General features: G+C 38.3%; 2 protein-coding genes across 3 annotated transcripts; both read right to left on the reverse strand.

Annotated features, from left to right (window-relative positions):
• Positions 1-1,046: 1,046 nt before the first annotated feature.
• On the reverse strand, positions 1,047-8,273 carry LOC131981982 (WD repeat-containing protein 88-like). The gene is made up of 11 exons (XM_059346534.1): positions 8,151-8,273; positions 5,467-5,577; positions 5,296-5,384; positions 4,719-4,782; positions 4,155-4,293; positions 3,863-3,992; positions 3,566-3,750; positions 3,304-3,386; positions 3,168-3,236; positions 2,328-2,426; positions 1,047-1,927 (listed from the first exon to the last, which is right to left on the reverse strand). The coding sequence occupies exons 1-11, from the start codon at positions 8,271-8,273 to the stop codon at positions 1,802-1,804; spliced, it is 1,218 nt and encodes a 405-aa protein (XP_059202517.1). The 3' UTR covers positions 1,047-1,801.
• Positions 8,274-9,886: 1,613 nt separating this feature from the next.
• Positions 9,887-27,540, reverse strand: gpatch1 (G patch domain containing 1). Of its 2 annotated transcripts, none has more exons than XM_059358068.1 (20): positions 27,435-27,540; positions 26,270-26,404; positions 26,094-26,179; positions 24,191-24,351; positions 23,880-23,977; positions 23,459-23,517; positions 22,851-23,096; positions 21,610-21,757; positions 20,768-20,847; positions 20,265-20,481; positions 18,235-18,579; positions 16,780-16,961; positions 15,681-15,808; positions 15,276-15,364; positions 14,970-15,166; positions 13,583-13,877; positions 11,534-11,623; positions 10,778-10,893; positions 10,562-10,698; positions 9,887-10,017 (listed from the first exon to the last, which is right to left on the reverse strand). In XM_059358068.1, exons 1-20 carry the CDS (start codon positions 27,502-27,504, stop codon positions 9,984-9,986), a joined length of 2,913 nt encoding a protein of 970 aa, XP_059214051.1. In that variant the 5' UTR covers positions 27,505-27,540; the 3' UTR covers positions 9,887-9,983. The 2 variants fall into 2 exon arrangements, with proteins under 2 accessions (XP_059214051.1, XP_059214044.1); XM_059358061.1 differs by having other exon boundaries at positions 10,562-10,701.
• Between the last annotated feature and the right edge of the window lie 174 nt (positions 27,541-27,714).

Below are 27,714 nucleotides of genomic sequence, written 5' to 3' on the forward strand. Positions count from 1 at the left end.
GTGATATTAATCAGGGTAACGGTGCATTTCAATGGTGTCATATTCATTCATTCAGTGCTAAACTTTGGGTTTTGAGTCCTCATCGAGTCGGAATGGGCTCTTCACCAAATGTAATGCCACTTTAAGAACATATGAAAGTTAAAAAACATACATTACTGTGCAAAAGTTTTAGGCAGGTGTGAAAAATGCTATAAAATAAGAATGCTTTCAAAAAATGAAATGTTATTAGTTTATTTTTATCAATTAACAAAATGCAAAGTGAGTGAACAGAAGAAAAATCTAAATCAAATCAGTATTAGGTGTGACCACACTAACCCTTCAAACCAGCATCGATTCTTTGAGGCATTTTTTCACACCTGCCCACCTTAAAATTTGTATTTATCTTTTAAAACAAGCGCGATTAAACTTTCATAGCCTGCAGCACGATGAGACACAACAGAACTAATGAGTAGATTCAGGTTGAACGCTTCATGGCAACTCTATAAATAACTAAATACTTTTTAATGTTTGGGTTTGAGGGGAAGTATCAACATTTCCAGTCAAAAGGCTTCAGTCATAGAGAGTTTGACTCGAGTCAGCATTGTGTTTGTCTGACAGAAGTTTCACAAACTGAGTTTTTATCCAGTTTGAACCTCATTTCTACAATACGGAAACGTATTGCTGCCTCACTTAAAAAAAAGGCTCAGTATCACGTTTTAACGTGATAAGTTTCATTTTTTAATGTGATAGTTTCACGTTATTTCATGATTGTTTCACGTTATTTCATGATAGCAAAACAAAACAAAACGAGCAAGAATAGAAGCATAGAGGCAAGAATAGAGCACATTCGAGCCACAGCCAACAGCGCATAAGAGCGATGGATTTCAAAATCCTTCTCAGAGTACACTTGCTTAAAAATATATATCATCAGCTGTGCTCAATAACTGTAGAATCTCATGTCTCAAACCATGCTTAAAATATAATTTTATTGCTGCTACTGGATGCTTGAATGTCCCTCAGGATAAACAAAGTATTTCTCTATCCATTCATCCGTCCATCCAGCCATCCATCTATTCTTGCTCGTTTCGTTTCATTTTGTTATCATGAAATAACATGATAGTTTCACGTTATAATGTGATACTGAGCCTTTTTTTTTGTTTGGGTGGCAGCAATACATTTCCGTACTACAGTGCACCTTTTATCTCTCAAACTGTATTTGAAGCAGATGAAGGATTTGAGTCGTCAGACGTCTGAATCTGAAGTTATCAGAGAAACAAGCTGAGTAAACATCTGTAGCAGCAGCAGCTCGTCTCTCAGACCCTCCAGGACATCCTGTGTCACCAGACTGGACCAGAGAATCTGATTTTTACCTGATGAACACTGAATGAATCCTAACGGAGAAGACAACAACACCCATGATGCTTCACCACATCAACAAACTCATTCTCAGCTTGTTGTTTTGACCTTTTGACAGAAAATTATATTTTGTGCGTTTAAATCTGAAACCCAAAACAGTAAAGGGAGTTTTTTAACGTGTAGAGGAACTACTGATGGAAAGGCAATAAATCACAGTGGGGATTCACTTTTACACGTTTCCTGCATAGAAATGCATCCCCAATGCTCCCCCAGTTCTGTCCACATATGTTCACTATATGTGTAACAATAAAAACATAAATCCAACAGCAGGACTTCAGGCTGTCCGTCTGGTTATCAAAGAGTCTCGCACCATCGTCCCAACGCCTCAGTAAACATTAGCAAGACGTTGAGTTCCTACCAGCTGTTGCTCCAGGCTGACTCCTGACCTCTGACCTCGTGGACGGGGTCACATGAGCGGTGGGGGCTTGGGGCGGTACCTGGATGGCGCTCTGAGTCGACAGAAGACGCAGTGAGTCAGCAGCTCTGAGGTCTGCAGCCTGGACACCGGGAATGCTTTTCCACACTGCTCACACTGAAACACACACAGAAAATAAATCAGAGCAGGCGTCAGGAGAAACATCAGCTGTTCCAGCCAGCCTCTTAATGTGACGATTTTATGTTCTTCACTAACCTAATAATCTTAACACACAAAAAAAATACATAGAATAAAAATAACACAAAATGACAAAAAAAACATAAAATAACAAAAAAAAAACATACAATGACAAAAAATACATAAAATTAAAAAAAAAAATACATACAATTACAAAAATAACAAAAAATACATAAAATGACCAAAAAAACATAAAATAACCAAAATAACACACAAAATGACCATAAACAGTTTTCTTCACATATTGCCCATATTCTCAGTATCGTCATGTTTCCAGCCTCTCCTCTCCTCTCCTCTCTTCTGTCAGTGATGAATTCACCTTCAGGACGTGGACTCCTGTCCCGTCTGTCCGTCTCTTCTCCAGAACTTCTGGGATCTCCTCCATGTTTTCGATGTTCCACAGCCTCACCGTCCGGTCCTGCAGAACACCAAGCAGAACCTCAACCACAGAACAATAATAAAAAGAAATAATCAGCCTTGAATGTGTAAATTCTTTAAAAATTATGTTTTGTTTTGCTTCTTAAATTTTGTCAATATATTATACTTTTATATTACTTATATCTTTTAATATTTACTGTATTTGTCATGGATATCTCATTTTATTTTTTATAATAATAATTTATCTTATATGTTGTTATTCAGTTTTTATTTTACTATATTATACTATGTCTTTTTTCTTTTACTCTTTTTCTTTATTGGATTTTTCATTATTATTCTATTGATTCATATACTATTTGTTATTTTTTCCCTTAATTTGATGTGTTTTGATAGATTTTTTTTTGTGTTTTTATATGTGATCTTAAATAGATGTTTGGTTTTATTATTTTAATTGCTTCTTCTATTTTGTCATATTTTTATTATATTATATAAGCATTGTGTATTTTATATTTACTGTTTGTCTTTAATGGATATTTTAAAAATAATATCAGATGTTACATTTACTTCACTGATTCTGCTGTGCTGATTCACAGGAATAACTCATCTAATTTCTCTGTAGAATGACGGTAAATAAAAATAATTTGAAAAAAAAACAACCAGACTTATTTAAAAAGCTGATGCTGCACTGAAAGCTGTGCATTTCTTTAACCAATTTTTTTAAGACACAAAGGGCTAAAAATGTTTTGATTAAACATGAAGAGTGCAGTTAGAGGTGCAGTACCTTGGAGGCAGAGGACAGCAGCGTCCTGTCAACGCTGACGGACACATCAGTCACCCAATCACTGTGACCCTGAGACACAACAACACATGAACTTCTAACCTCAGATGATCAGTGAACTGTACAGCAGCTTAATGACCTTCAGGACGAGATTCTGGCAGAGAGACGACGGATCCCAGAGAGCTACTGTCCTGTCGTAGGAGCCGGAGACCAGCAGGGATGCTGAGGACACACGGCAGGAAGATCAGACAACATGAAGCAGAACCTGAATGTTTCTGTTAAAGAAGCTCAGAGCTGATCACAGCACCAAGCTGTCAGGAAAACCCTGTGGATCAGATCCGTCAGGATCAGACTGAGGACAGGGTCCCTGTCCTCGTCTGTCCCCGTCTCTCTGGACTCACCGTCAGCAGAGAAGCAGCAGGAGCTAACGCTGCCCTCGTGTCCTCTCTGTAGCGCCGTCCCACCATGGGACCGAAACCCTCCGGCCTGCAGGTCCCACAGCTTCAAACTTTTGTCCCACGACGCCGTGCAGAGGAAGAACCCGCTGCTGGTGAAGCAGCAGTCAGAGATGACGTTGCCATGGTTACTAAGAAACAGAGAGAGACAGGACAACAACAACATCAAGACAAGATCCTCTGGTAATCACTGAGTGACAAAACATTACAGGAGTCTGCTGAGTGTCTCAGGTGGGGGGTCACCTGTCGATGGACACGGTGGTCTTCTGAGCCAGCAGGTCCCACAGCCTGACGCCGCGGTCTGAGGACACCGTGGCCACTCGCTGAGTCTGAGGGTCAAATCGACAGCGTGTGATGGTGGAGCGGTGATGGTCTGAAGGAGGAAACACACGGCCCTTCAGTCACCGGCTCTCACAGCGTTAATGATAATAATAGTATTATTATTATTATTATTAATAATAATAATAATAAAATAATAATGATAATAATAATAATAATAATAACAATAATGATGATAATAATAATAATGTGGTACCGCTGATGTGGTGCAGCGTCTGCCCGCTGGCTGCATCGCTGATGATAACGGCGTTCTGAGGATCTGCAGCGCAGACGAGCAGGCGGCCGTCGGACGAGGAGCTGCAAGAGGTCAGCAGGCCCGGCTGCCGGCTCCGCCACTGACCACACACACACACACACACACACACACACACTGATGAAATTGAAAATTATTTATATCATCATATTATTCTGTCAATTATAAATGGATTGATGTCCATAAAATGTTATATTCAGATCACTGAATTAAACCTTTATATCAAATATTCGAGACATTAAGACATTTTTTTCAGCTTCACTGTGTTTTAAATAGTTTAATGTGTCAATGTGATACCTGAGTTATGATAGAGTATGAACAATTTTCTTTCCACAAAACTCTTTTTTTCTGAGCTTACTGAAAATAAATATTCACAGAAAGATAAAGGATGAAATAAAGTGAGCAGACCAAGTTACCTGGAACATGAAATGAGTTTGTGGTTACAAATCCAATTTGAACAGAAAATTATACATATTTCATAATAATCAGCCTTCATATAAGAGTTACCAGAGTCTGTCCTGTCTCCAGGTCTGTGGACACCAACTTCTTATCCCAGGAGACTGTAACCATCCTGATAGACAGACAGACAGACAGACAGGCAGAGAGACAGAGAGAGAGACAGACAGAGAGACAGATGATGGACAGACAGAGACAGACAGAGACAGACAGACAGACAGACAGACAGACAGACAGAGACAGTCAGTTGAAAGAAAAACTTTCTGTTTTTCTCTCGTCATTGATCTGATTCAGAACCGTCAGAAATCTCCTCTCACTGTCGTTGTTTTTGTTGTGTTGTGTAATAAACTGTAACTCCTCGCGTCTCTCCGACACTTTCTTCTCAAACACTGTTGGTCAGATGTTCAGAAACATTTTTTCTTCTCAAAATCCTTTTTTTTAATTTTCATTTTGATATCAAGATAATTGTTACATTTGTGTTAATGTTCACATTCTCCTTTAAACTTAATCAAATTAAAGCCCTGCTGTTAAAGCACTACAGCAGGACTTTAATCTGATTTTATAACTTTCTTAGCTGCTGATGATCTGATTGGATCCATAAACTTATAATCTCAGCGTGTAGACTGACCTGTTGGTGTTTGGGATCAGAGCGCACTCAGTGATGGTTTTACTGTGAACTCCATCAAAAACCCTCAGAGGTCTGCAGCTCTCCACATCCTGCAGGAGGAGCATTAATAAATAGATAATGGTACAGCAGTAACAGTATTATTATCCTATAATAAATCAGAGTGTGGTGTACCCAGAGGATGGCGCTGCGGTCCGAGGAGCAGCTGAGGACGCAGCGGCGATTGAAGCAAAGTCGAGCGGCAGTGACGGTGTCGCTGTGACCTTTTAACACCTTCACAGGAACCTGCAGACAGTGAACGCACCACGACACTGTTTACAAACAACCAACATCAACAGCATCAATATTATTCTAATTATATTAGTATTAATCAAATAAATAGATTTTTATAATAGGAATACAAAAACGATGTAGTTCACTTAAATACAAAAGTAGCTTCTAACCCGCTACGTTCCTTAATACTTCTACTCTACTACATTAAAACACACCATAACTCTCTCATTTGAAAGTTGTTTGTGAGCTCCACCTCGACTATATACAACATTAAATATTTATGATATTCTAATATATAAAAATAATATACTAAAATAACAATAACAGCCTGAAAGGAGACTTTCTGCATAATTAATACTATTATTTTTGGTATGTTTAACATTTTTAGTAATGTTTTGAATGCAGAACTTTTACTTCTAGTTATTATTTTTTCTTTTCTTTTTTACACTGTGATTCTTCCACTAATGATTATAATCATACTAGTACTAATACTACTACCACACCAGTAATTATAATAATAATAATAATAATGACTAGGGCCGATAACTGACAGGGGCCCTAAAAATATTAAACCATCAGTAAATTATTTTCAATATTATTCTATTAAGCTTTTTCATCTTATTTAAAGAAAAAAAAATACTTAGACAGCTTTTGTATATACAGGTGCATCTCAATAAATCAGAATATGATGAAAAGTCTATTTCCAGTAGTTCAAGTCAAACAGGCCCAACCAAGTATTGAGTCATATAGATGGACATACTTTTCAGGGGCAAACATTTCCATATTAAACATACTTTTTAAAATTGGTCTTTTGTATTATTCAATTTTTTTTGAGACACTGAATTTTAGGTCTTCATTAAATTTAAGTAAAGAAATGAAGACATGTTTTTTTTCATTCTGTGTGTAATGGATCTATAAAATGTGTTATTTCACCTTTTTGAATTGAATTACTGACATAAATAAACTTTTCTATGATTTTCTAACTTTTTGAGATGCACCTATATGTCCAGTTGTGCTTTCCAAATATAAGATTTGAAGCATGGATACTTTGGATGGATGGATGGATGGATGGATGGATGGATGGATAGAATACAATAGAATAAAGTTAAAAACTAGTACAAATGTGCAAAATTAGAGAATGCAAGAGAGAACAAAAATATAAATACAAGGAGTGTATGAAAGTGTATGAAACTTTTTACTTTACGTTGAATACTTTTAGCTATTGAATTAAAATTTCAAAATGAAAAGAAAAACTTCAGAAATTATCGCTATAAAATATTTAAAATTAGGATGATATATTTTCCCAGAAACTATCGGGATAAACGGTAGTATTGTTTTAATTTTATAACGATATTAGAGCATAATAATTACATCCTTTTCCACAGCATGAATTTTTAAATCTTGAGAATATTAAACATTGGAAATGAAATGTGGAAAAGAAATATTAAAATATCCTAGATAAATAAAACATAAATAAATAAACTATAACCAAAACAAATAAAATAGACTTCCAGGCTCTGTTAACAAAACATTGCACTGAGATAATTCATAATGTATTATATTATTTTATTATTATAAATAACATATAAACAACTGGAACAGCTGCTCGGGAAATATAGTTTTTTTTCCCAGCAATTTGTGCTGCCAAAGAAGCACAAAAAGTTTGAACAGTTTGAATTCAGTACTTTAACTTATTATTGAGTATAATTTACCTTTTGTTTAAATAAAGTATCAGTCAGCCGCGGAGCTAATATTTGCCAATTTTAAGTCTACGGCAGGGGTCTCCAGCTCAAATTACCTGGGGGCCGCTGGAGGCAGTATAAAAATGACCAAAAAAAGACAGAAAATTACTAAAAAAAGACACAAAATGACAGGAAAAAAACTAAATTACTTAAAAAAGACGAATTGACCAAAAAGAGACACAAAATTACAAAAAAAAAAAGACACAAAATGACCAAAAAATACACAGAATTACCAAAAAAGACACAAAACTACTAAAAAAACACACACGATTGACCAAAAAGACACAAAATGACCAAAAAAAGACAAATAATTACTAAAAAAAAAAGGACACAAAGTGACAAAAAAATACACCGAATTACCAAAAAAATACATAACTTATTTAAAAAAAAGACACAAAATGACCCAAAAAGACACAAAATGACAGAAAAAACAAAATTACTTTAAAAAAGAAACAAAATTACCAAAAAGACATAAAAATATTTTTTAAAAGACACATAATGACCCCAAAAAGTCATAAAATGCACAAAATTACTAATAAAGACACAAAATTACCACAAAAAAAAGACACAAAATTACCAAAAAAAAGACACAGAATTACCAAAAAAGACACACAATTTATTTTTTTTAAAGACACAAAAATATTTAAAAATACACAAAATTACCAAAAAAGTAATTAAAGGGACCTTCCAGACACAACACGGTAAAGTGCCATTCATATAAAACTCACATTAAACTTTCATATCAAGGTGGGGGCCACAAAATATCGTCACGAAGGCCGCAATTGGCCCGCGAGCCGCGAGTTTCAGACCCATGGTCTATGGTGAATTTCGGTGGTTTTGTACCTGAGTTTCGCGGCTCCACTCTCCTCCTGCTCCACCTCCTGTTTCTCCTGCTCCTCTCTCCTCCTCCTCTTCGCCTCCTGCTGGCTCCTCTACCAACAGAGGATCGCTGCTTTTAGACGCCATCGTTTAAACTCCGTCAGTTTGTTTTAGTTTGTTATCTACAGCCTGTTAGCTCTCCGCCGCGGCAGTTACCATAGCAACAAGGCGAGATGCTGCCTCCAGGGGCGGTGGGACATCTGGCGACTTAACGTATAATACACTAAACGAGGAGGAAATTTGGTCGTTAAGAAGCGTTTTTTTGTTTAAAATGTTAGTTCACGGAATAATGTAGTTCCTCACTTCGTTGAATGCTTAATTTTATTATTTATTATACATCTTTCCTTTGTTTACTTATTTTTTTTCCATCGTTATGTTCCTTTTCACTACACTGAGTTTTATTTCACCGAACAACCCCGTATTGAATGAGTCAAAACTACACAACAACACTCCAACAAACGATTATTTTCATTATTTATTAGGGCCACGGCCGGGGCAATCGCACCGAGCACTGGCCCCTACTATTGTTATACTGTGGATTTTTTCTTCCTCTTCCGGATTCAATTTCGTCCCGCTACAAATTATATATCAAAACGTGCGGTTTGATCGGGATAGGTGTGCTATTACTTTTCTCTACGGAATACGAATTGAAACTGCCCAAAATTTTGCATTGAAGTGAATGGGACGGCCGAAAAAAAATGAGCGAAAAAGAACAATAATTGGAGATTTTCAAACGTATACTTCTCCGGCATAATTTCACCTAGAGACTCAAACTTTAAAATGTAGACACAAGTCTTGTGTATAGGTGTATTAATCCACGTTTCGATAGGTCATATAGTTTTTTATCAATCCCTGTTCAAAGACCATGATCTATTTTGGAGAAATTCTGAGATTATAATGGGTGTGTATTGCATGGAATGTTCGTGTCAGAGTGTGTGATGTCATCGCTCAGAGTGGAGAGGGAGAGAAAAAATTGTAAAAAAATAAATTTGAAAACTGCGCTCCAGGCCGCAAATTCCACTCTACAGAAATAATTTATACATAGAAACGTAGGAAAATTTGTCTTCTCACTCACAATCCTCTGGTAAAGCTGTCAGAGTTATAGTTTGGGCGTAGGACGCACAGATGCACCACCAACACTCACCAACAACCCAATTGACTCCCATATTAAAAACGCAGGAAGATTTCTGTAGAAAAGCATATTTAACAGTTTTTCAATCGCTCTTACAAAGCTATTTCTTAATTTTTCTTCACAAAAAAACATATGTAGCTGTTCAGGAAGAACTCAGGACGCTCAAAGTGATCCTTTCTTTTTTTTTAAAAGATATTTTTTTGGCCATTTTTGATTGGACAGAGTGAAGGGGGAGACAGAGGGGAAGACATGCAGGAAAGGGCTCCGAGTCGGATCCGAACTCGGGCCGCCCGCTTACGAGGACAATGCCTCTATGGTACGCGCTCTACCAGGTGTGCCACCGGGAACGCCCTGCCTTTGATCCTTTGATGTGATTACAGTTACAGATACATGCACACATGCACACACATGCACATGTAAGCGCGCACACTCCTCCAGATACACGTTTCACACACACACACATTTTGAGGTTAAAGGGCATAGGTTGCTGTATAAAGTTTTTTGTTTCCCAACTGACTGATCAATTAGCCAACTCATTTTGCATCAGTAATAACAGAAGTACATCAACTTTACAAGTTCAAGATTTTATTATTTCAAACAAGAACAATAACAGAATAACAGTCTGTAGAGCAGCAGGTCGTCCTCACAGAGGACACAGTTCACCTTCACCAGGACTCACGAGATCGCACGCTCTTCAGTCTGGAGGAGACACAGAGACAGAGAGAGACAGGTCAGACATAAAGACAGAAATATATATTAAAGTGTCTTCAGAAGGCACTCAGGACAAAGAAAATGCAGTATCACACCCCTTTTTTCAAACATTTTTAAAATTATCAAAACTTAAAATAAATAAAGACTGCTGGCAGGAAACGTTTGAAACAGATTCTGATCATTTCCTGATTTAAACTTTCATTATATCAACTGAATTGATTTTTTGTCTTTATCTGCACAACAGCTACAGTCGGAGTCGTCGTTCTCCAATAAATTTGGTATAAATATGTTCATGAAAAAGGATAAAAACATGCAAATAAATATCAGAATCTAAGACTAGTCTATTTTATTAAAACTCAGGGAAATCAGACATTGAGAATCTTTAGAGAAACAAACATTTATCACATAAAACATCGTGATTGCAGCTGACTAAACTCATGATAAACTATAATGCTGAATTAAATTTTCACTGATGCTTTAACTCATTAAATCACTTTTATAACAGAAATTAAATTTTATTTTGATCTCTGACCTTCTGAGCAGCTCCTGTGTGGACACTTCATCTCCATCTCTGTCTCCGTCTCCGTCTGTTTCCTCAGAGCTGCTGTCCGTCTCCTTCTTAGTCTTCTTCTGCTGCTTCCCTTTGTGTTTGTGCTTCTTATGTTTCTTCTTCTGGGGAGAAAAAAATCAGTTAAGAATCAAACTGATTCAGGAGGACGAACCTTTTTATCTGATTTTATTTGATTACCTTCTTGTCCTTCTTGTGTTTGTGCTGCTTCTTGTTCTTGTGTTTCTTCTCTTTGCTCCTCTGGCTGCGTTTCTCCTCCTCTGGTGAGGAGCAGAGGGAGACAGCCCCTTCTCTGGCTGATCAGGGAACAGCAGGACAAGAGTTCAGTCACTTCAGCATTTTACACCTTTAAATACTGAAGAATACAATTATATTAAATAAGAAGTATTAGCTTGTAAATCCTAAGTTTGATCATGACAAAATATAATATTGATTCTTTGGACAACGTTAAGATAATTTCTGTGACTTTGTCACGATACGATTTGATTCGAATGATCTATTATATATATATATATATATATATATATATATATATATAGTTTTTTAAACTTTTGTTACATCTTCGAACAAAATATGTGTGTTTTAAAACAGTGACATGTTTTGAATCTGAACCTGAGACTTAATAATTATAATGAATGTAAACACCGGAATTATCCCTTGTATTTTATGGTTTGCAAAGATAGCAACATATTAATGTTAACTTACATTTACTGTCTCTTACAAGAATTTTAAATATAGTAAAGTATATAGATGATTCATTCCAACTCATTTAGTTATGAATACAATAAAGTGAAACTAAGATATTGTAATTAATATTCTACTGAAGAGAATCATATTAATGTCTTAACAAACTGACCTTTTTCTCCTGACAGCAGAGCAGGTTGTGATAATAAAAAATAAACTCTGATTTCAGTGTCTGTTTGTGTTTGGACTCACTGAGAGCAGCTGAAGGGGGCGGCAGCTTCGGACCAAACTCCTCTTCCTCTTCTTTTTTTATTGCAGTAGGGTTCTGAGATGAAACTGTTGCTTTTTTAAAGAAATACAGAGAACAAACAGTTAGAAAACACAAAACCTTAGAATCAGAATGTAAGAAAAACAGAGTTTTCTCTGTCAAAAGCTTGGAAGAAGACTTGGATTTATTTATTTATTTGACAGCTTCTTAGCTGTACCAAAGTCAGCTGTAAGCTCATTTTCATCTATAGTTCCTGGGCAGGAAACGAAGAATAACAATAATAACAATAAAGGAATCCTACCTCTCGGACAGATTTCAGATCTCGATCAATAACTGCATATCCCATATCAACCCAGCCACACATGGTGTCCCCCAAGGCTCGGTGGTTGGTCCCCTCCTATTTATCTGTACATCCAACTCGGTCACATCATATGCCGTCACAGACTACAATTTAATTGCGAAGCAGACGATACCCAACTCTACCTCTCCACGAAAACCAACCACACTGCCATTCTGCTCACCATCACTAACTATATCGATATAAAAAAATATATTGATATATTTTTAAATGTGATATGGAATTAGACCATATTGCATATATTGATATAGTTCAATTGTTTTTCTTTATTTCTATATAAATGCTGCCCTTACTAGGGTTTGTCATATTTTCTTCTTTTGTAATGTTCGTTATTCTTTTCTTATAAAAATAATTATTTCAGAAAAAGATTGGCCTATTTTATTTCATAGACTATTTTTATTGAAGATATTTGTTTATTTAAATGGGAACTTTATGGAGCTTTGATTGAAAAAAAGGTACTCCTGTTATACAGTATTATGTCCACTTAAATAAACAGTATCAATAAAACTACTTGTGACATGTCATATTTGACTTTGACGGAACATTTGCTCTCACTTTGCGATAAAAATATCGGGATGTATATCGTATATCGACATTCAGCCTAAATATAATCGGGATATAACTTCTGGTCCATAACGCCCAGCCCTAACTCCCCCTCTGTCTGAAACCTCAGCATCACTTTGGATACAACTCTCTCCTTCAAATCACACATCAAGAACATTACCAAAACATTCTTCTTCCACCTCTGCAACATTGCACGCCTTCATCCTAAAACATTCATTCATGCGTTCATAACCTCCAGACTGGACTATTCCAACAGCAGTCTCTACGGCCTCCCCTCCACCAACCTTTCAAAAACTACAATAAGCAAACCAATTGTGCATTTCACGACTAAAGCATGAAAGTTTCAGCATATAATCTACATACCCAAAGGTTGTATTTTAGACGTGGAGGCAGTTTGTATTTGACCTCTGGTGACCTTGAGAGGTTGTTGAGCTCAGTGTTGAATTTTTCTTTTTTGCCCCATCACCCTGCATTATAACCATGTAGATCTTTGTTCTAATAAAGATACTTTTGCTGCCCCAGCCATAGTCCTGTAACAAAATTTAGTTTAAAGCCTCAATTTGGCAAACAGGGCTCTGTACCCTACAAGTATATGGGCATTTTTTTCAGGTATAAAGGTAGAGACTTGGACTTGTTACATGGAATTTTATGACTGTCAAATCTGAAATGCCTCCACGTTTGAAATTAAACTTCATGGTCTATAGAAACCATGGAGAAAGTTTCATGCTATAGTCAAAAAATGGACAAAACCTTCCATATATGAGCTATCCGCTCCACTAATACGTCCAAAACTCAGCTGCCCGATAGCTCACCCACTCCCGCTCCAGAGAACACATCATGCCCATCCTTCAGCACCTTCACTGGCTCCCTATCCAGCACCGAATCCACTTCAAGTACCGCACTGTGGGGGGCAGAGCCTTCTCCACTGCTGCCCAAACCCTCTGGACCTCCCTCCCTACTCACATCCACAATTCAGACTCACTCCATGCCTTCGAAAATCAAATCAAAACCTTGTAAAATGTATTATTATTTTTATTATTATTATAAACAGAAAATGTAGAATACAGGCAAACTTAAATGATCTGACACAGGTCTGAGCGGCTGTTCTTACCCGTCTGCTGGCTGGAGGAGGAGGTGATGGAGGAGGAGACGATGGAGGAGGAGGTGATGGAGGAGGAGGTAGTGCTGATGTTGAAGAGGTTCAGCGTCTGTTCCTCGGCTGTAACCTGGTCCTCCTTGGTCTCCTTCCCCTCCTCCTCCTCGCTCTCTCCCTCTGATGAAGAGGACGATCTGTCGGAGGAGGAGCTGGCGAAGATGGCCTTAAACAGATCCATGGGAGGTCTGGTCTCCTCCTCCTCCTCCTCCTGCTGCTCCTCTTCACCTTCCTTCTTCTTCTCAGAGCTCGGCTGAATGAAGAAAACACAGCGAAAAGTTTTCTGACCTGGTTCAGGATGTATTAGTTTCTTATTTCAGTGAGGTGACTTTTTCTTTTTCTTTGAGTCTCCATCACTGCTGCAGATTATAAACTTCCAGACCTCCAGTCCTACAGATCTAGAGTCCTGAAGACCTACATTCCTACAGTTCTACAGACCTCCAGACATACAGTCCTACAGTCATACAGTCCTCCAGACCTCCAGTCCTACAGACCTCAAATCCTCCAGACCTACAGTCCTCCAGACCTACAGACCTGTATTCAACCAGACCTCCAGTCCTACTGACCCACAGACCTACAATTGGGGGTGGGTAAAAATATTGATTCATCAATGCATTGCAATATATTTTTTCCCCAATTCAATATCGATTCATTAAATCCTCTGAATCGAACTTTTGTAGTCTAACTGTGCACAACGTCAGCAGCTGAAAGCAGCATGGCCTAATTATAAACCGAGTCTCCGCTGATCATAAACATAGTGATTGTGAATTAACGACATCGCTAACTGTGCACAGAGTGTCCGGTGCTTGTTGTAAACAAACAGAGATCCCTAAGTGAACACCTCCTGCAGCAGCAGCACATACACACTGTACTGCTACAGAGCTAACTGTAGCTAACTGCCGCTAACGGCGGCTCTTCTTAACAAGCCGGCCTTCAGCCATCCAATCAGTAACCAGGCTGTTTTCAGGGGAGAAAAAAGACCCTGCTCTTCTAATCTTCTTATGCATTTGAATTATTTGTGTAATTCTACTTATTATTGAATTGATATTGAAGCATTTAAATCAATATTGAATTGAATCGAATTGTGACCTAAAGAATCGAAATCGAATCGTAAGGTTCTTAACAATACCCAGCCCTACCTACGATCATACAGTCCTCCAGTCCTACAGACTTACAGATCTACAGTCCTATAGCAGTCCTACAGTCCTCCAGACCTACAGCAGTCCTACAGTCCTCCAGTCCTCCAGACCTCCAGTCCTACAGATCTGTATTCCTCCAGACCTACAGTTCTCCAGTCCTACAAACCTCCAGTCCTCCAGTCCTTTAACATGTTCTGGTGATTCACCTCTGTGTTGCTGTCTGCAGGTTGGTGGTTGGTACAGCTTGAGGTAGGTGGAGGTGCAGCAGGTGTTGGTACTTGTTCCAGTTTGGTGTCGGTCTGGTTCCGTGCGGCGCTGAGCAGCTCACTCAGTGGGTCACTCTTCTTCTCTGAAACGTCCCACCGCGACCTCTTCCCCCCATCTGTTGAAGGCTGAGGAGGAGCTGAGGAGGATAATAACAATAATAATAATAATAATAGTAATAATAATAATAATAATGTCATTAAACTGTGATTATAAAACACAGAGAGAAGACTTCAGGGTGAAGTTACCTGGTGGCTCTCTGCTCTCCGTCACCGTCAGGAAGTTAAAGACGGAGAACTTGTCCCTCTTGACTTTAGGCAGACCGACCATCCCCGACCTGAAGAACCACACACACATTCGATTTTTTTAGGATTTATCTAAAAGCCCATAGTGAGGAAGAAAAACACCCTGAAGCTTTAAATTTTCCCTCTAAACTTCTTAGAAATAACATTTATATGATTGTTTGTGGTTTCTCTGACATTAATGCTTCAACTAAATGGTGATGTCACAGAGAATCAGCGATCACTGTACGTGTACTGTAGAAACTTTTAAACTTTTACGTTTACAGAAAATAAAGTAAGTAGTAAATGAAAGTAGTAAATGTAGTAAGATTGTGAATGTGTGTGTGTGTGTGTGTGTGTGTGTGTGTGTACCCTGGGTATGGGTCTGGGATGTTGAATCTCTTGCAGAGCAGTTTATCAGGATACCACTCGAACGTTTCTCTGGTCAGTTTTCCAAACATCTTCATCTTAACGGCAGCCTGTTTGTCGTCCACGTCGCCCTGACAACCACACAAACAAACAAACAAAAACAGAGTTACAACCAAACTCCGACAATTCATCTGAGGAACTCCTGGAACATCAGATGATTAGAAAACTTGGTTTTAGAGGTAAATGGTCTGAGAGGCTCTAATGAAACACAGGTGCATTGAAATGTAGGACCTAGTGTTTTCAGAATAAAAGCCTGGATATCTCCAATCTACTTCACAGATCTGCACCGTTTTAATCTATAAAAGGATTTCCAACAAGTCAAGAAACACAGTAAATAATAATGAATTGAAATAAGTTTTTAATTATTATTCTAAAAAGTTAATTTATCAGAAACAATTAAGTACATGAGTCATAATCTGCACTGACTGATCTCAAAATTACTAATTAGAAATTACAAAATTATTGTTGAATAATGAATTATTTAAATCTACATTTAAAATGTAAAATAAATCTTATTAATCTAATATATTTTATATGTTCTTGACATTAAATATAGCATATTAAAAATAATAAACAACCAAAAACAAAATAATAAAAGCCACTGAAAATAGATAAATACGTCACATTTTGTTTATTTAATTTTTAATCTAGTTTACATAAACATGTGCTTTGGTCTTTTTTAAATTTGATTTTCTTTTCAATTTTGTTTTGTCTCTTTGTTTTTTATTATTATTATTTGGTATTATACTTCTTATTATTTGTACTTTTTTGTATTTTAATTTTTTAAATCTAGTTTATATAACTATATCTAGATATTCTTAAACATTTTCTTATTTTTTTTTATTTTTCTCATTATTATTATAATTTTTCCTTCTTTTTAAATTTCTATTTTACTATATTATTGTAATGATACAAATACAATTAATAAATATAATTTAAAAACCGATGACCACAGAGAGATCAGCTGACAGCAGCTGCAGATATTTCCAATATTTAACTGAATGTCTTCAAGTATTTAACGTGTCCCTGGTGTCCCTGGTACCTCCTGGTCCCGGGCCACCTCCACGCTGTCCTCGTCCTCGTCCTCGTTCTTGGCTCTGGTGAAGCGGGACGTCAGTGAGGACGAGCTGGGTCTGTAGAGGATGGAGGCTCGGACAAACTCCTCCCGCTCCCTGCTGCGCTCCCACTCCGTCATCCCCGGGTCCAGACTCTGCTCCAGACCGTCTGAGAGACACACACAGGTACAGGTGAGACAGAGACAGGTGAGATAGAGACAGGTGAGACAGAGACAGGCGAGACAGAGACAGGCGAGACAGAGACAGGCGAGACAGAGACAGGCGAGACAGAAACAGGCGAGACAGAAACAGGTGAGACAGAAACAGATGGAATAGGGACAGGTGAGACAGACAGAGATAGGTAAGACAGAAACAGGTGAGACAGAGACAGGTGAGACAGAGACAAGTGAGACAGAGATAGGTGAGACAGAGACAGGTGGGACAGAAACAGGCGAGAAAGAAACAGGTGAGACAGAAACAGGTGAGACAGACAGAGATAGGTGAGACAGAAACAGGTGAGACAGAGACAGGTGAGACAGAGACAAGTGAGATAGAGACAGGTGAGACAGAGATAGGTGAGATAGAAACAGGTGAGACAGAGACAGGCGAGACAGAGACAGGTGGGACAGAAACAGGCGAGACAGAAACAGGTGAGACAGAAACAGATGGAACAGGGACAGGTGAGACAGACAGAGATAGGTGAGACAGAAACAGGTGAGACAGAGACAGGTGAGACAGAGACAAGTGAGACAGAGACAGGCGAGACAGAGACAGGCGAGACAGAGACAGGTGGGACAGAAACAGGCGAGACAGAAACAGGCGAGACAGAGATAGGTGAGACAGAAACAGGTGAGACAGAGACAGGTGAGACAGAGACAAGTGAGATAGAGACAGGTGAGACAGAGATAGGTGAGATAGAAACAGGTGAGAAAGAGTCAGAGAGAGACAGGTGAGACAGAAACAGAGACAGGTAAGACAGAGACAGGTGAGACAGAGACAAGTGATACAGAAACAGACAGAGACAGAGACAGTAAAGGAGACAGAAAGACAGAACCAGGTTTAGATATGATCCAGGTTTAGTCCTCTGGTTCAAGCTCAAAGTCTGTTTCTGTCTCCGAAACTTGAAATCCACGAGTCATGTCTGTATTCATTAATGATGCACTTCATATGTTACGAGACTTTGACTTTCATAGCTTCATTCATTTTTTGTTGTAATAATGTAAGGAAACTGGGACACAAGAAACAGCGAAGGAATAGTGTCAGAAGGAGGAAATTTAATGCTACTAAATCTATTCTTCTCTGTCCCTTTTCCACCAAACAAACAACAACATGCAACTTCACAGCAAATTTTCATGTTTATTTTCCTGTAAAATACTGCCACACTATGCTGTATTGATTTTTCCCCCCACCACTACTGGGACATGCAGGACGTGTCCTCCTACCTCTGTCCCCCTGTCTGAGGCGGTTCAGGTAGAGCTCGTAGCGAGCCTGTTTGCTAGGGTTCTTCTCAAACGGTCTGAAGGTCTGAGAGGAGGTCTGGACTCCTCTCCACGCCGACAGAGCCTCGTGCTGCTCCTGCTGCTGCTGTTGCTGCTGCTGCTGCAGGAGGCCGGAGGAGGAGGAGGAGGAAGCCCCGCCTACAGCCGCCGCCAGCCGCAGGGCATGCTGGGAGGCCGTGGCGGGGGACGGGGTGCCGGCTGTATCGGTGGGTGTGCTGGAGGCGTTTCGGAGGTTCAGCAGTCGTTGTCGGTCTTCAGGCTTCAGCAGATCCATGACTGAACTGGGACCTGATCAAAACAGATCAGTTTCAGATGCTACAGAACTGTTACAGTTATTAGTTTGTTTTTGTACAGATTTTTCTATCATTAAAAGTGCTGAATCTGAGTGGTCTAACTGACAAAAACTACAAAAAAAAAATCACTTAAACTAAAAACTATTCCATTGTTAATTATTTTATTTTCAATTTCTGTCCTGAAAAAAAGTAATTAAAAAAAATATTTCAGGTAGTTTTTCCTTTAAAAAATGTGTTAGGGTTATCAAAATACCGGTACTTGTCGTTATTTTTTTTATTTTAATTTAATCAAACTGTATAATAATAAACAAAGTAAAAACTGTTATGTTTTATAAACGTTACTGTTCCTGAATTTATTTATTTATTAATTAAAATATTTCAGGTAGTGTTTCTTAAAAACATTAGGGTTAAGGTTATCAATATTGCAGATTTTTATTTTATTAAAACTTAATAACAATAGTAATAATAAACAGAGTGAGTAAAAAAAACTTTTTTCAGATTAAATTATGTTTTAAAACTTTTCCGTTCAGACTAATAAATAAAACGTATAAAATATGAATTACCAGGATGCTGTTTGTTCATATTCTGGTTTAATAAATTACCAAAAGTCACACTTTTTTTTCATATTTGTCCTGAATTTTTTTTTTTTTTTTTAACAAAAATATTTCAGGTAGTTTTTCTTTAGGAAATTAGTGTTAGGGTTATCAAACTAGAAGATATTTTATTTACATTAAATCAAATTGTATAATAATAAACAGAGTGAGTAAACACAACTCAAAACTAAAATGTTTTATTCAGAGTAATTACATTTTATAGAAATGTCTGTTCAGACTCTATTAAAACCAGAATATCAACAAACATCATCCTGATTTATCTTTAATCAAACTACCAAAAAGTCACAAATTTTAAACTGAAATCAAAAAAAGATTTCATTGTTAATTATTTTATTTTTGTCCTGAATTTTAAATTTTTTTTAAATTAAATAGTTAAAAAAAAAAGGGTTATACCAAAATACATGCAGATATTTATTTAATTTAATTTTTTAATCAAATTAAAACTAAAACTTTTTTTTCAGATTGAATGACATTTTCTAAACTTTTCTGTTGAGACTCAGGATACCATTTTTTCATATCCTGGTTTTAATAAACTACCAAAAGTAACAAATTGTAAGCCGAAACTATTCTTATTTGTATACATGCATATCTTATTTTGTGCGGGCAGTACATTTTACATTTTATTTTATTTATTTTAAGCCTTTTTTTAATTGATTTTATCTTATTGCATTTCACTGTTCTGTTGTTTTCTACATCTCTTTGTATTGTGTTATCTATTTATTGTTTGTGCAGCACTTTGGAAACCTTGTGTTTGCTAAAATTGTGCTATATAAATAAAGTGGATTGGATTGGATTTATTATAATTATTATTATATTTTTCCATTTTTGTCCTGAACCCAACAAAATAGATTTAATTTCAGGTAGTTTTGCTTTAAATAAATTACTTTAATGATAAATATTTGCAAATTAATTTTATTTAAATGTAATCAAATGTAATGATAATGGAACAGAGTAAACTTTCTGAAACTTTCTTTATAGATTCATTTAGTTGTGGTTTTAACACCCTCTCCTCCTCTCCTAATAGGAATCCTAATAAAGGAAAACTTAATGTTAATCTTAATCCTACCCTGCAGGCCGTCCTCTCCCAGCAGCGCCCTCCTCTGGCCTGAGTCCAGCTGGTGCCGTCCCCCCTGCTGGGGCTCCTCTGGGACCATGTGGCCCCTGGAGACCCTCAGAGCCTCGGCCAGCGCCGGACTGACCCCGGACAGGACCGAGGCATCGGCCGCCGAGCGGAAGCGATGTACGGGCCGGTAGTCTCTGGGCAGACAGGGAGGAGGGAAGACCTGCGGACAGAGGAGAGGTTGATGAGGTGTGTGTGTCTGGTTCTGTGTGTGTGTGTGTGTGTGTGTGTGTGTGTGTGTGTGTGTGTATCTGTGTGAGAGTGAGTGAGTGCGAGTGTGTCTGTGTGAGAGTGAGTGTGTGTGTGTGTGTCTGTGTGTGAGAGTGTGTGTGTGTGTGTGTGTGTGTGTGTGAGAGTGTGTGTGTGTGTGAGAGTGAGTGTGTGTGTGTGTGAGAGTGTGTGTGTGTGTGTGTGTGTGTGTGTGTGTCTCTGTGTTCACTGCTGCTCACTGTTTTCTGCTCTGAAGGTTTCTGGGCCAGAGTGAATCCCTCCAGGATCTTACCGAGGTACGACGCATCTCTGCTTTTATCTGACAACAAGAAAATAAATAGTAAGAAAAAAATTATATACATTTCTCAGCAGTTTCCCCACGGGATGAATAAAAAGCTTCTGACATGTTTTACTAAAGAGCAGAGCTGAGCATCCACAATATTCTGAGTCAGCAACAAATAGAGTTAACATAATCAAATATTCATTCCATCTATAAAAAAAGATATAGTAGCTGAAGCAAAAGTTTGTTTCCCGGACCCCCTAGATGGTTATTTTTTATTATTTGCTAATACTCAAGAGTCAAGAGTAAATTTTTTGTATTTGGCAACTGTTGAAATTAGCAATTTACACTACATTTAGATTTATGATTGATTTTTATTTTGTAGTGCAATTTTTATGTATTTATACAGACAAAAATACAGATATTTTTCTATATATTTTTCAGTATTTTTTAATATCGTCAAGTATATCGTTATCGCAAAAATACTCTGAAATATCGTGATTATCTTTTAGGGCCATATCGCCCACCCCTAAATGACAGTTTGTCACTTTTTATCACAGAAACTTCAGTAACTGAGGATCCATTCAAGGACCGTCAGAAAGTTCAGACAGTTTCTTTCTACAATAAACGCTGGATTTTTGGTGATTTTTTAAAGAAAACACAGGGGTTCAGAGAAGTCCTATGGAATATTTTTCCTCATGAAAATGTAATTTGAAAAAACTAAACCAAAATTAACCAAATCAAAGGCCCAATGTTATTATTCTGACTCTACAGGTGTTTCCAGGTGTTTCCAGGTGTTACCTCTCTTCTTGGTGTACTGCTGAGGCGCTGTCCAGCCGTACAGCCCGTCTCCAGGCTCCTCCCCTCCCAGCTCCGTGTCGTACCTGGACATGGAGTCTCTGTGGTAGATATCGTCATCGTCGTCCTCGAGGGCGCCCACGCCAAAAGCCTGCAGGTCAAAGGTCACCTGTTCAGAGCTCCAGTTTATAACATATTAACCTCTTCGTTTAAAGACCTTTTTGGTGGTTGTGGGCAGTGGATGTTTAGGGGGAGATAGCAGGTCAACAATAAATGCCACATAGAAGTTGTGAACGTCATCTGGAAGCTGTGAACCTGAAGATTAATTTGAAATGAAGCTCAGCACTGTGTGTCAAGTTGTTCTGGTTAAAAATATTAGAATAAAATATAAATATTATAATGACTTAATGAATTGATTATTTATTTATTGAAACCTATTATGGTGAATAAAGGGTCATAACATTAATATATTTGTATTTGAAGTCAAAGTTCAACTGTGTCCCATAAGTTGCTGCAGCAGTTTTTGGGTTGATACCATTTGTTACACACATTTGGTGCTGAATAATGTAATTTTATCCATACCGAGAATGGATAAAAATGGTCAGAAATAACCTCCAGAATATTACATCACTATATAAAGACCTTTGGAACAACATAGAAGAATCCATGCTGAGATTTGGGTTCAAAAACTTTGTGAAAAAATGGAACTTTGTGAACTTTGTTCAAAAACAGCTGTGATTATCCTAGAGGTCACAGCAGCTCATTTTATACACTGAGGTCATGACTCAAGAAATGCCCTCACTGCAATGAACTCGATACTACTGATGACTGACATCATCCCACATGAAGAAGACTGGATTCATTGAATCCACAAGAGTCTCAGCTTTCCAGTGATACCCAGTTAATGTCATTCAAAGCCTGTTTAGAGAGCTCAGTATGCACAAATATTCCAATACAGTAGGCGGATGTTCTCAGCATAAAGTAGGCATATATGTAAAGAGGACTTGTGGGAACCCAGAGAGCCTGTTTTCATTCAGATAGCATTACATAAGAGGTCACATTACTACTTTGAAAATCGTCAAAATAGAGGAACTTTGCAGCGCTTTTTCAACAACTTAACCAACATGCTTGGGCTCTATAGATTCCTTAGATCTTCTAGTTTCATATGATATAATTTTATTCAGTATACTCCTAAAAATAACATCAGAACAGCAACAGGCTGTTAGCGGCGTCAGAGACCCTACCTGTCCGGCCACGCCCCCTCGCCGTGTTCCCCGCCCCGTGTCTCCGAACAGTCGGCTCCGGGCCTCAGACTGCGGTTTGAACAAGTTGATGTGTTCTGGTGCTCCGCGGCCCTGCAGAGCCAGCCCCGGGTCCAGACCCCGGTACCCCAGACCCTGGACCCCCAGCCGGGGGCTGAAGTCCACCGGGGTAACGTCCTTCGGGGCAAAGGTCACGTCCTCTGGAGCGAACTCATCATCATCTTCACCCTGCAGCAGAGAGACAAAGAGACAGGAGGGTTAATGTCTGTCTGTCTGGATTTTTTCATGCACTGGTCATTTTTTATATTTTTGGCAATTTTTGGTCATAAAAGACAAAATTACCAAAAAAATGACCTAAAATGACCAAAAAATGACATATAATGACCAAAAAGACACAAAATGACCAAAAAAGACACAAAGTGACCAAAGAAAATTTCATAAAATGACCAAAACAAGACACAAAATTACTATTTGCTCTCTGTCACTCTGCTCTTCACACAACTTTTGTCTCTTCCAAGGAGCTGTCTGGCTGTTCGTCTATGTGTCTGTCTGCCTGTCTTCCTGCCTGTCCGTCTCTCTGTCTGTCTCACCTCTGAGTCCTCTGATCCAGCAGGGGGCTGTGCACAGCCGTAAACTCTGTTGCCTCCATCTGTCAGGAGGAGAAGAAGAGAATATTTAATATTACAGCAGACTGACTCCATGGACTCCCAGTACAAATGAGAACATAATTAAATACAGATATAGTTTAAATTAACACAGAGAAGAAACACCAAACATCATATGCATTTTTATCTTTAAATTACTATTTGTATCTCTAAATTATATCAATTAACTCATATTTAGTTGATGATAAGAGCTAAAAGCAGTCAAACAATCTTGAGGTTCATTAAGTAAAGATTTATTCAGAAGGAGACTAAATCTGCTGTACAGTCAGATAAAAGTGGATATTTCTAGTTTAATCCACGGTGAGATGTGGACCTTCACCCTGTCAGAGTGGCTGTAACGTCTTACCCTTCTGCTGGCGGCGAGCTTTCCTCTTGACCCGCGGCCCGACACCCTGCCCCTCCCTCCAGCCCATCTTCCTCAGTAGCTCCACTCCGATCGACAACCTGACCACCCAACAAACACTTATACTGGTTACTAGTTTCTTCACTCAGATCCTCAGACTCTTTTTTACATCAGACTGTTACACTTGTGTTCCCCATTTTTTATATAAATATGTGTGTGTATGTGTGTGTGTTTCTGTGTATGAGTTTGTGTGTCTGTCTGTCTGTGTCTGTGTGTGTGTGTGTGTGTGTGTGTGTGTGTGTGTGTGTGTGTACCTGGCAGGTGTTATCATCTCCTCCAGCAGTGTGTCTCCGGGGATCAGAGCGGTTTGAGCGTTGACGGCTCTCGCCTTCTCTCTGGTGGCGTCTCTGCGGCTCGACGTGAACTCCTGACTGGTGGTGATCTCTCTGGGGGCAATGCCATGCTCGCCGAAGTCCTGACGACGAAGACAACAACAACAACAACAACAGTCAATCTCATTAACCCTCAGGGCAGGTTGAGCACATTTTACGCGCTTTTCATTCTTCATGTGTCAATAGTTTTGGCTGTGTTCATGCATTTGACTAGCCTGGGTATACCCATACTGCCTTGCGCACTCGATTTAATTTCGAACTGCAACACAGTCCGGCAACCATGGCCGTTTCTTAGCCCTGTTTTAGGGATCCAATCACAGAACGGGGAGGGATGGCAAGACGATGACGCGTACTACTCGGGCAGACGGAAGCTTGTAGTTTTGTAGTTTTCTTACGGATCCAACATGGCTGCAGCAGACGCGAAAGTCTCTTTGGATCTAGCTGTAGACGGCGTTTTAAATAGTTTAGAGCGAAAGTTGATTTTTAAAGAAGAACAACGTTTGGCTTTACACTCCTGTTTCACCACGAAAAAGGATGTTTTAGCCTTGCAAAGCCTAATCTACCAACTAGTGGATGTGTGTGGCTGAATGACATGAGGGGGAAATAAGGCGTGAAAATAAATAATCTTGCAGAAAGCGAGAACTGGAGAAGCAAAGCAGCAAGCAACACTCTCTCTCTCACACACAGACACACACAGACACACACACGCGGTAGACCGTGAGCAGCCAGAGTCAGAACATGCTGCAGAAAAACGTTGCAGAAGCAGAATTGAGCATTTTAGTCTCAAAGTAGAGATGGGCTAGTCTGGCTATGTAAACATCCATTTCAGTCGCTCTACATACGTCATCTGGTATAACTGACACAATTGGCTAAGAGCTACGTGCAGACGCTTTTGATAGACATTCGTAGCGCCCAATAAACGGCTCCTCTACGGAAAAATGAATTACTGGTGTCCAGACTAATCTCATTTGTGATTAGTCTGGCGTTAGCCAAGCTAGCATTTAACATGAATTTTGTCCAGACCGTGTATTTTTATTTGCTCTTGTTATTTCCAGCTCAGCTCCTGCAGTAAGGCTGAAATACACTGTGGACAAACAATAGTTACTCTTCAGGTTGAGACATTGAAAGACATTCAAAATGCTGTTTCTGATCTCACTTACGATAAAGCATAATACATTATAATAAATAATAATACAGCATTTATTAAATCTTGGAGTCAATCTGGGCTTTGGCCTTGGAATTGATCGTTTTTACTACTTTCCACCAGATTGGCTCATTTTGACCATATTCAGCATATAGAGAAAAAATGTGATGTATACTCCCAGATTTAATAAAATGCATGTATGGTGCTTTAATGTACACAATCTGGACAAAATTCATGCCAAATGCATTAAAACAGCCAAAACTATTAACACATGAAGAATGAAAACCGTGTAAAATGTGTCAACCCGCCTGAGGGTTAAACCTGCAGAGATATTAAATCACAGGTCATTTACATTGATCACCTTGCTGGAGTCTCAAAGGTAAATTTAATTTTATTATATATTTTTACGGTGACAGCGCACGATTAAAAGTAACTGTACCAGAGTTAGTTAGTGAAACAAAAAAAACACAGAACATATATTACACCGACTAAAACATAACAGTTCATCAGTGTAAGATAACAAATAGAATCAGTTTGATAAATACAGAAAATAAAACAGGAGGTGACACTTTAAACTAAAGCTTACAGCTGGTTTTAATCCTCCATTTCCTCACAACTAACAAAACTAAAAACACATTTAAATGATTATTATTATTATTTTTAATATCTGAGTCTCACTACCTCCTCATCCATGAAATCTTCTGGTCTGGCATTTTGTTTCTCAGCTTTCTGTTGCCGTGACGACACAAAGGTTGACGGGGCCCAGCCTAAAAACAACAACAACAACAACAACAACAACAACAGTATGAGTCAGATGAACAAACAGTTGCAGGTTGTGAAGCAGTAACAGCTCTGACCTTCTTTAGTGCCAACGGTGTTGAAATAACCGGCTGAAAAGCCTCCTGTGAATGCCCCGTGGAACCTCTGGTAACGGCCCTTCTCATCCTTCACCGTCTGCTCGTGAAGCGGGACTGGCTTCTTCAGAGGCTCGTCTGCAGCAAACACACAAAAAAAATACATCAAATCAGGGAGAGATAATACACTGCACATTAAAAACACTTCTGCTTTGATAATTTCCTTTCAGAGTAAAAGTATGTGAAAATGTTAGCAGCAAAACAGTATCAAAAATTACTACAAAGAAAAAAGGTCCATTTCAGAATGACGTCAACATGTAGAAGTAATCTCAAAAGTGCAAAAAATAAAATAAATAAATATAGCAGTGGAGTGAAAAGTCTTTCTGTCCATTGTCCATGACAATGTAAAACAGGCAAATATTTGAGTGGAGATGGTGCAAAACTTGGACATGATATGAATTCAACAGATATTTGATTGAAGTCTGGTTACCTACTATGACAACAAATTGACAGATATTTGAATTAAGTTTAGTTATAAACTACTGCAATAAAAAATAAGTAGATATTTGAATGAAGTCTGGTCACAAGAACAACAATGTAAAACAAAAATTTAAATAAAGTTTGGTTATAAACTGTGACAACAAAAAATAGGCAGATAGTTGAATGGAGTCACACTATGACAAAATTAAACATAACTATATTTAAATGGAATCTGGTTATAAACTGGTACAATGTAAAATACACAGATATTTGAATGAAGATGGTTACAAACTACAACACTATAAAATAGACAGATACTCACATGGAGTCTGGTTATAAACTACGACAATATTAAACATGCACGTTTTTGACAGAGTCTTGTTATAAACTATGGCAATATAAAACATGCAGGTTTTTGAATGGAGTCTGGTTATAAACTATAATATAAAACATGCAGGTTTTTGAATGGAGTCTGGTTATAAACTATTATATAAAACATGCAGGTTTTTGAATGGAGTCTGGTTTAAGGAGCTTGGTTAGCAACTGAGAACTTGTTGTTAGCTCGTTAGCTTAGAATGCTAAACTGCCCGCTGGAGACGTCGTGGTTTCATTTCTCGCCATATGAAAACAGCCGAACAGTGTCAAAGTGTTTCAGGTTGGATTATATGAGTTTATAAAGTGACTGTACCTTCCTCCAACGGCTCCAGAGGAACCCCATAACTCACAAAATCCTCCTCGCTGTCACTATCTGACGCCATGGTTTCACTGTGACTACTGTAGCCGCAGAAGGACAAACTTCACAGGCGCAAGGCGAAGGGTTTAATTGTTACAGCAGCGAAATCTGGCGGCCAAAAACTGAAATCTCCCTGCCGCAAGTCTCCAGTGTATAACAGTTTTTCTCAGTCGCTTTGGTGCATTTCTCACATCACTATTAAAGTTTTTCTCAGTCACTTTGGTGCATTTCTCAC

Source organism: Centropristis striata, chromosome 2 (assembly GCF_030273125.1).
Source record: "Centropristis striata isolate RG_2023a ecotype Rhode Island chromosome 2, C.striata_1.0, whole genome shotgun sequence".
Lineage (NCBI taxonomy): Eukaryota > Metazoa > Chordata > Actinopteri > Perciformes > Serranidae > Centropristis > Centropristis striata.